The sequence below is a fragment of the Sturnira hondurensis genome, unplaced genomic scaffold (genome assembly GCF_014824575.4).
Source record: "Sturnira hondurensis isolate 20B ecotype Veracruz unplaced genomic scaffold, ASM1482457v3 Scaffold0019186, whole genome shotgun sequence".
NCBI classification, from domain to species: Eukaryota; Metazoa; Chordata; class Mammalia; order Chiroptera; family Phyllostomidae; genus Sturnira; species Sturnira hondurensis.
In genome coordinates, this window is record NW_028091817.1 from 2,853,556 (window position 1) to 2,863,624 (window position 10,069).

Below are 10,069 nucleotides of genomic sequence, written 5' to 3' on the forward strand. Positions count from 1 at the left end.
TATTGCTGTCTCAGCCCTTCCACCTCCATTGAGACTTCCCAGTCTCATATCTGTTGACTTTCTCACTGCAAGCTGACTTACCAGTATTCAATGCTCCCCTCCCAACCTTCTCAAATGTACTTTCTTTTCCTGAAATTTTGAACAGAGGGAAGGATGTGTTCTTGTTTCTGGCTGCCCAGTAGACATGTGAAGTATCAAACTGATGGTTGTAGTCTTTTTCAGGGAAGAAAATGTGGTTGAAATCTTGATCAAGCCCTGAAAAACAAAAGATCGAGACAAGGTTGTTCTTTAAGCAGGTGTGTGGAAAAGAAAGAGACACAGGTAAATGGTTTAATTTCTACTTGCATCTTTTAATTCTGAACAAAATGGGCCAGACCAGTTATGTCTGTTTTCCTTTGGGGCTTCTGAATTTCTACACAAAAAATCACAGAAACTCCCTAAATAGATTTCGCCAGCTCACCTACAATGCAAAGTTGATCAGATCTCTCCATACAGGAGAGAGCATGGGAGAGTTGCGGACGAGAGCTGGAAGATGGAAGGCTCTTCTGAAGCTATGGCTTAATTTTATTCAATGATATGCATAACTACTCTTTGGTCAAAACAGAAAATTCAGCGTTTTAAGAGAGAAGCTTCCTTAGAAGGAAGAAAGCTGCATAACCTATAAATGGACCCAACTCTAATGTAAGTAGCTTATTCCTGTGGAGAATGAGGAAAGCTTTTGAGAGAGACCCATGGAACAATGAGTATGTGTGAGAAAGCCAAGCCTGCTACAGCCTGGCCCCACCAGCACTGCACTGTGGGAGGTGTTCAGGAGGGTAGTCCTGGTTCTCAACCCCCTTGCTGGATGGCCTTGTTCAAGTCATTCAGATTCCCTGAACATTGAGTTCCTTATCTATAACATTAAAGAGCTGGCCTGGCTGACCTCTAACATATTTGTAGGAGAATCTAATTTTTTTCACCATCCCTTCATTCCAGATTATTGGCTTTTTACCTCTATAATGCACCAAATAAGTCAAGTGCCATATATTGGGATCCAATTGGCCCATAGGTCATCTAGCTTTAAAGTTGTTTGGGATTCCATTAGTCTACAACTATACCCACAGATCAGGTCTCATGGGCATTAAGAATACTCAGCCTTCAGGACCTCAGACTCTGAAACTCCTCCATCTGACACTCCCCCCTTAGCCTTCTCCTACCTGCTCCCCCCAAACCTGCACCTCCCCACAATGGGCCTTCCATTCCTAGATCCTTGTGGAATCCTCTATCTCTTGCCTCCTGTCTGCTTTTTTGTTTTTTGCTTCCCTGATTGAGCAGGCTAAACATTTCCAAGATCTTTTCACCAACACCCTAGATCCATGGCTCTCAAAGTGAAGTGCCAACCAGCAACCTCAAAATCAGCTGGGAGCTTGTTAGAGACACCACTTGTTAGGCCTGCTGAGTCAGGAGGCCTGAGCAAGCCCAGCCATCTGGGATTTCATAAGCCCTCTTGGGGATTCACATACAAGCTAAAATGTGAGAACTACAGTGCTTGTCTGACTTGGCCCTTTTGTTTTCTCCAGCTTTGGATAAACTCCACTTCAAGGCTGGTCTTTATATGCAAGCAAGGAATATGGTGGAATGAATTGGGGAAAAAGCCCTAAATTTTTACCTGTTTGGCCTGGTTTCTGTGCAGTGTAAGGTGAAGGCCAAGACAATTCAATAGCTTTCCCCTTACCACACTCCCAAGGCCAGTCCAATCTCTAGTCCACTGATCTTGCACCACACCAGCCTTAATAGGGACATAGACATTTCTGAGTCAAAGGAATAAAGAAATACATTTTAAATGCTTGACAGTTAAAAGTTCTATACATCCTTCTGCATTTGTCATTTGACAATTTTTAAGAAGGAAGTCACATTCAGCAATTTCTCCTTTGGTAAACAGGATCAGGTGTCATGGCAAAGAACTCTTTCCTGCCTTCTGGGAAGTCCCTATCTACCTCAGTTTGTCCACACCTCCGGTCTCTGGGGCCTGGCTTCCTGGTCTCTGGGACCCTTCAGTCTCCCCGCATGGCCTGTGTACCTGAAATATTGTTCTGCTGTCTCTGAAACAGGACCCTGGTGACAGCAGCAGCCGTGAGCAGTAACTTGGGGTCGCACATCTGCAGCAGCAAGAGTGTATATTTTGCCTTAGTCTTGTGGGTGGCGGTCCCAAACCAGCACAATAACTCTCTCATCTTCTGTTCTACTGTTTTATCCAACATCTGGTTCAAGGAGGACTTCACGATTTTCCCCTCCTTCTTGCTGAGGTTGATCCTGGACCTGTTATAAATGAAATCCTTCCCCTGTGTGGTCTGAAGGATAGTTTGGAAATAGTGTAACAAATATAAATTATCTAAGTGTTCCAGGATGCTAACTAGAAACCTTCTCTGAGATATCTCCCCAATCCTTCGGAACCACTCTTTGGTAAAGAAGATCTTCTGAGCCAAGACGCGTGTGTCACACCGCTGGCACACGGGGACAGAATCATTTCCCTTCTCACAACAAAAATAGGGTGCATTCTTGAGCCTTGATTCCAGGTTTGCCATGATCCCGAGTTGACCAGCTCATTTTATCCTTGTCTATAGTCAATTCTACCAAACAGTAGAGGGACAGCAGAAGCTGATAAATATCCCAAGTGAGCCTTTTCTATTATAAACATCTCCTAGAGAAAAAGTTAACCTCTACCATGGATGGAAAGCTTATCTCTCCCAGAAACTGCCGGTAGAAGTCTGGCTTTTTGTACTGACCTCCTAGGAAACATGGCTCTACCGTAAATCTCCTAAACCTGGCACTCCTTATGTGAAGGCAGTTGCTGTATATTCTGAAAGAGGTGGTCACTTCATTTCTAGAACAACAAGAATAGTGTGAATCAAATTTAAGTAATATGTAGACCACTTTTAAAGGAAAAAAATATGTGGAGCCTAGTATTGAGCTTCTGTTATTGTTATTAATGAGTTTAAAATATTTCTGAATATAAAATTAGACATAACTTCTTATGTTTATAGCTGTTTGATTGTAAGGTAGTTATCCTAATGATCCAGAATATATTTAGATTCATTTTCTTAACTCATCATTGAAGTAAAAATGCAAATGTTTAATGTGAATTTGTTATTTAACTGCTTCAGAATGCTAACCAGAAGCCTCTTTAGGAAAACACTCCTTAGTAGAAGGGTTTTCACTGTGTCTAAGAGAGTATGGGGGGACGTCCAGCCTCAATCACATGCCCACCTGAGTGTCTGGGAGGCAATACAGCTACAGCTTGGGAGTGAGGAATACGAGGTCTGGGCCAGACTCCTGGGTTGGACCCTAGCCCACCTGCTTACTTATGGGGGTAGCTCTATGAACACAGGTACACTACTTAATCTTCTCTGCTTCAGTTTTTCCCTCTGTGAAATTGAGACCACAATAGTGCCTACTTTATAAAGTCAGTGAGGATTAGATGAGCCACCACATGTGAAGCACTTAGAAGATTGCCTAGTATGTATTTAGCCCTCAGTAAATGCTAACTATGGGCCTGTCATCGTCATCATCATCATCATCATCGTCATTGGGATATTTCTTCTGGGCAGCTAGACAATGTCCACTATGAAGCTGATATGTGTGTATGTTCATACATTGGGATGCATGTAAAGAAGTAATTAGTGTGTGTGTGTGTGTGTGTGTGTGTGTGTGGTTTGAAAAGAAAAATGACTTACCAGCTTCCTGAAATGTTTACCTTTTAGCCCTGGCTTATGATCCATCCAGAGACAACTTAGGCCATTAGAGCCAACACATGGGTGCACATGGCCAACAGGGGTTCCCCCAGGGGCTTGTATTGTCAGGTGTGACCCAGAAAGAGACCAAGAACTCACTGGGTTTTCCAACAGTTTTTAAGAGAAAAATCCTATTTGCAAATCATATCTTTTGTCAAGACTCAATATATAACATAGAAAAATGTAGCACTCTATTAATACCAAATCATATCATTAATTCAAAAGTTCACTTGTTAGCTAGGTAAGTATTAAGAACAATGAAGCTATTCTGATGAAAATAAAACCTTTAAACCTGACATTGGAGATGACAGATACTGTCTTACATCAGCTTCAAAATCTACAAAATTTAAATTAATTATTTCCAAAATGTTTTCTGTGGACTCTAGGTTTCACTTCTGGCAAACCCGAATCAAGGCTCAAGAATGCCCTTATTTTCATTGTGTGGAGGGAAACAATTATGTCCCCATGTGCCAGAAGTGCACAGAAAACAATTCAAAATCACTCTTAAGTGCTGACATATCTAGGATGAGTGTCTGCAAATAATTCTCAAAAGGTTCCACTAAAAAAATTACATACATTAACACGTACACTGAGAGAAAGTGCAAATGTAACAAAATGCTGATAATTGGTGAATGTGGGCAAAGAGTATATAAGTGTTTATTGTTACATTCTTCTGGGGCTTTATAAGTTTGAAATTTTTCAAAATAACTAATAAAGATACACTACTAAATTGGAAAAAAATTACTATAATAATCTACTACCTACCATAGCTACCCAGCTCATCACCACAGCCAAAATTCCCTCGCAAGTGCTGGCAGCCCTGCAAATAAATCAAAGGCACACCAAGACTATTCCACTTCAGACAAGGCTAAGTTCAAACACCAATTCTGTTACTTAGGAACTCTACAATCTTGAGTAAGTAATCTGGCCTCTCTAAGCCTCAGTTTCTTCACCCTACTTATGAGGATGGCAGAGGTGAAGGTGGATAATAAAAATTATAGATACCTGCCCTGGCTGTTGTAGCTCAGTGGATTGAGTGCGGGCCTGTGAACCAAACAACTGCAATTCAATTCCCAGTCAGGGCACATGCCTGGGTTGCAGGCTGGTTCCCAGCAGGGGACGCACAAGGAGCAACCATACATTGATATTTCTCTCCCTTGCTCCTTTCCTTCCCCTCTAAAGATAAATAAGTAAAATCTTTAAAAAATTACAGATACCTTCTAGGATTATATCAAATGCATGAGACCAATGTCACTGCTACTGTTGTTGTTACTATTGTTATTACTCCAGATTAAACCAAAAGGTTTAAATGCCGCGAGCATTTCTAGTGCCCACATCTGGAGGTCTGGCCCAGTTAAAGAAAGGCATTGGAAATCATTACCAGAGTCAGTTTGCAATGGCAGGCTCATCCACAGGTACGTTTGCTTGCATGCACAGGAGCGTGTATGCACTGCCTCTCATCTCGCTCCACCAGGGAAGTTGAAGCCACTTGGGATCTGGCAGTAGAGTTTACAAAGTGGCCTTGGTGAAGGGCAGAATGAGATGACCAGATGGGATACGCCAGGGTTGAAGAGTGGCATTGATGATCCTCGAAGAGGCAGGCAGGCAGGCAAAGAGGTCTCATCAGACAGAAAAACATTTTTCTTTTTTTAAAAAGATTTTATTTATTTATCTTTAGAGGGGAAAGGAAGGAGAGAAGGAGAGAATAAGAGGAATATTAATGTATGGTTGACTCTCATGGGTCCCCAGCTGGGAACTGGCCTGCAACCCAGGCATGTGCCCTGACTGGGAATCGAACCATGATCCTTTGATTCACAGGCCCGTGCTCAATCCACTGAGCTACACCAGCCAGGGCAGAAAAACATTTTTCTAAGAGGAAGGCTTTGGGGCTGAGAAGTAGATATTCCTCAAATATCCAGGCTACCAGCAGCCAGAAGACCAGTCCCCTACCTTTCCTTTCCGCCTTCTGTTATTCCTTGTTCATGATTTTGATTGAATCTTCTTGCCTTATGGCCACAAATCTCCACTTTCTTTTCCTACCTTCCTAAGTGGTTTAGAGAAACCTGCAAGTGCAGCTGCTCCCCTCCCCATCCCCTGCTGTGCTGTCCTGCCTCACACTGCAGGGAGGTTCTTCTGGCTCTCCCCCAAAGCTACCTGCCCTGGGTCAGCCAGTGGGAGGTCAGGAAGGGCTCAGGGTCCAGAAGAAGAGCTTGTGGAATGAAATCAGGCTGCACTGCAGAGCAGGATAACTCACTTTCTGTTCTCAGCCTGCTCCCCTTAGGTAACATGGAAATTATAATTCAACCCAGGTCACAGGCAGGTGTCAGAGTCAAATGAATGGATGTTTTAGAAAAAGCATTTTATAATGTGTGAAGACTTATGCGAGAAAAATAGTCTCCCCTTATCTGTGGGAGGTACAGTTCCAAGACCCCAAGTGAATACCTAAAATCTTGAATAGTACTGAACCTTGTATTAACATGTATTTCCCTATACACATATACCTGTGATAAACTTTAATTTGTAAGTTAGGCACAGTAATGATTCACAACAATAAATAGTAAAATAGAACAATTATAACAATTACTGAAAAAAAGTTATGTGATCACTGTCTCTCAAAACAGCTGATAACTGATCCAATAACCAAGATGGCTACTAATTGACTAGGTTACTAACAGGCAGGGAGTGGGTACCTTGTGGAGATTCTGGGTAAAAGATTTATGTCCCAGGCAGGAAGCAGCAGGACAGCATGAAATTTCATCATTTTACTCAAACTGATGCCCAATTTATAACTTATGAATTGCTCATTTCTGGAAATTTCCATTTAATGTTTTTGGATTGTGGATGACTGCAGGTAACAAGCTTCAAAAAGCAAAACCATAGATCATGTGATATCACACTGGATGAGCAAGTTAAGTGAGAAAAGTCTGTGTCCGTGAGCAATCAGAGAATTTCCAGGTTGCCAGTTTGTCCTTTGTCCACAGAAAGAAGCATGTGGGAGCCCTGGCTGGTGTGGCTCAGTGGATTGAGCTCCAGCCCTCTCATTAAAGGGTCGACTTCTTCATTCTCAGTCAGGGCACATGTCTGGGTTGTGGGCCAGGTCCCCAGTGGGAGATGCTGGAGAGGCAACCACACATTGATGCTTCCCTACCTCTCTCCCTTCCTTCCCTTCCTCTCTTTCTAAAAATAAATAAATACATAATCTTTTATAAAAAATAAGAAAAAGAAGCATGTAGGAAAGAGGGCACTGGCTGGAAATGAACAAGGAGAACCAAGACAACACAGAAAAGTTCTCAGCCTAGCTGAAAAAAGGTTGAAAAATCCAAGAAGACTGTGTATCCCTGGGGCAGTTGAATACCTCCTCTTGTTTGTGCTAAAACTCTCAGGCGCCTGCTATTGGCAGTTGACAAGCAGAACAGGAGACAGAGACAAAATGTAACCAGTAACTCTCAAACCTAGGTGGGCCACAGATTCGTGGGAGGCCTTATGAAAAGAGGGTACTGGGCCCCACCTGAGTCTGTACATCTTATATAAGGCCCAAGAATCTGCCTTTCAGTAACTTCTCTGGTGGCGCTGATGCCACTGGTCAGGAAACCACACTTCAAGAACCACTGAGAGAGGTTATGCTTGTGTTTCAGTATCTGTAAATATGACTTCACTTCAGAAATAAATATAAGGCCCAATTCTTTCAAAACTTATTATTGAGTGTCCTTGACTGAGATATTTAACCTTGCTGAGTCACCATTCCATGCTGCATTCCATGAAATAGAGAAAATATTATCTATCTCACAGGGCTGCAAAGATTAAATGAGATAAAAGTGGGAAATAGTTATTTCCCAAACATGTTATTCCAAATTCTAAAGCCCTTTCTACTTCTCATTAAAACAAATAAAATCTTGCTGTCTGCAACAACATGGATGGACCTAGAAAGTATTGTGCTCAGGGACATAATTCAGACAGAGAAAGACAAATGCCAGGTGAATTCACTTCTATGTGGAATCTAAAAAACAAAATAAACAACTAAGCAGAACATTTTGATGGTTGCTAGATGAGAGGGGGTTAAGGGATGAGTGAAAAAAAGTATAGAAATTAAGTACAAAGTGTTAGTTAAAGAATACTCATGGGGATGCAAAATGCAGCATAGGGAATATAATCAAAAGTATTGTAATAACTATGTATGGTTCCAGATGGGTTCTAGATTTAGCAAAGTGATCCCTTTGTAAGTTATATAAATGTCACTTGACATTTATATTACTGTGTTATATACCTGAAATGAATGTAATATTGTATATCAACTGTAATTGAAATTTTTTTTTAATTTTTAAAAGATTTTTTTACATTTTATTTATCATTAGAGGGGAAGAAGAGAGGGAGAGAAATATCAATGTATGGTTGCCTCTCGTGCATCCCCTGCTGGGAACTGGCCTGCAACCCAGCATGTGCCCTGACTGGGAATCGAACTCTGGTTGTTTGCTTCACAGGCCTGCTCTCAATCCACTGAGGTACACTAGCCAGGGAAATTTTAAATGTTTTTTAAAAGAAAAAAGTTCAAAAGAATAAATTTATGTAGTGGCTAAAATTGCATTCTGCCTCTCCAATCACAAATAATAATCTGGCAATGGAACAAAATAATCTGGCACCGAAAGGAGCTCTTGATGACTTCAGACGATTTTTTTCCAAAATGATTCCACATAACGAAAGAGGAAAAAGATGTGGGTCAATACAGAAAACTGACACACATAGCAGGGAGAAGTGACAGAGAATATAAAATAGGCCTCTGTTCTCATTAAACATTTGTATTTGTTTCAGGCAATTTTCAGCTAGTGGGCCAAGAAAAAGAAAAAAAAAACTATGCCTATCTGTTGAGGCAATGACAGAAAGAAAGTAAATACTCTTAACTCTCAATTTTGCTTTGATCTTTTATATCAAGAGGAAAAGTCTTCAAACTAAAAAGAGGCAAAAGAACTGACAGAGAAACAAAGCTCACAACAGGTAAGAAGACACCCAAAGCATTCCTTTTATATGAGTCAAATATTCTGGTCTAAGAAATGACATCTCATGACCGAAACAATTTACTGACACAATTTCCCAGTGTGACAAAACACCAGGCATTCCTTTTTGAAAAACTGAGGAGAATGGTAGATGGGGACAGGAAAATTGTTTTGATTTTTAAAAAGAGAAAGAAGGTAGATTCTGGAAAAAACAGACTAGTAAACTTGATGTTAACCCACAGCACAATTCTAAAACAGTTTATCAAATATTTTGTGAGTATTTAGAAAAGAAAGTGACAAACATTGACAACCCACAGGGGTTCAATAAAAACAAAGCAGGCCACGCTGATCTCATTTTCTCTTTGGGGAGCACTGTCAGACAGGGCAGCAAGGGAGCACTCACATAGCTGATCTTCATCTTTGCCATTGTAAAGGCCCTCTTCTGGTCCAGTGGATGAGGGGCAAAGGGGGGGCCACCTCCTTATCTGGTTCTAATGATGCAGAACTTACTGAGTAAGTTCTTTAAACCCACACCCAGCTGACTGAGTGCTGCAAGATTCCATATTTGGCCCTCTCCTAAACTATATATATATATCAACAAAATCAAGACTTAAACAGAAAAGTTTAACAATTCTGGAGGTGACTCTAGGCCAAGAAGGACAGCTAATACATTGAAAATAGAATCATGAAAAAAACTATCTCAGCCAACAGCAATAATGTAATGAAATTTAAAATTCAAGCAAAAAATAAATTCAATAAAATTTAAATTTTAAAAAATTCAGTAAGAAGTTCAAATCCTACACCACATATTATCCTCACATACAAATAATAGCATGGGCCTCTGACAACAAGTCAAGTGGTGCCTGTCAGGTCGGAGTCACTCAAGAAACCAGACAGACGCAGCAAGCTAAGAAGAACAGGGTTTATTAGTGGGGAATAAGAGGGAGGGAAAGTGGAGGCAACCAAGGGAGGTTGGGGAGCCAACCAAGGGAAGTAGGCACTCACTCAGTCGTTCTTAGGTCAGGGTTTTTAAATGCAAAAACCTGCAGTTGGGGTATTAGAGTCTGATTGGCTAGAGCTGGTTGCTGGGTGAAAGCTACATCCTGTTAAGTCCACCCAGACCCTAATCTCCCTGGGTAGGGTCTGTAGGCAGCTTTCCATGGTGCCATTTTCTCACCTGGTGATTTTCATTCCTCCTAGGCCTGCCTAGATCTAACAGTGCTGAAGTAATGTACTCTGGAGATAGAAACATCTGACTGGTCAAAGGCAAGAAAAATGTTAGAACAAAAGATGCCCCTAGTGCTCTTACTA

The 10,069-nt window shown here is 41.2% G+C and overlaps 1 protein-coding gene across 1 annotated transcript in view; it reads right to left on the reverse strand.

Annotated features, from left to right (window-relative positions):
• Positions 1 to 2,906, reverse strand: part of FBXW10B (F-box and WD repeat domain containing 10B) — a 39,416-nt gene extending 36,510 nt beyond the window's left edge. Inside the window, exons 1-2 of the mRNA XM_037070949.1 lie at positions 2,060 to 2,906; positions 82 to 255 (exon numbers count right to left, since the gene is read on the reverse strand). Of these exons, the coding sequence (XP_036926844.1) occupies positions 82 to 255; positions 2,060 to 2,564 (679 nt within the window). The 5' untranslated portion in view covers positions 2,565 to 2,906. The remainder of the gene's footprint in view (positions 1 to 81; positions 256 to 2,059) is intronic.
• Positions 2,907 to 10,069: the final 7,163 nt, after the last annotated feature.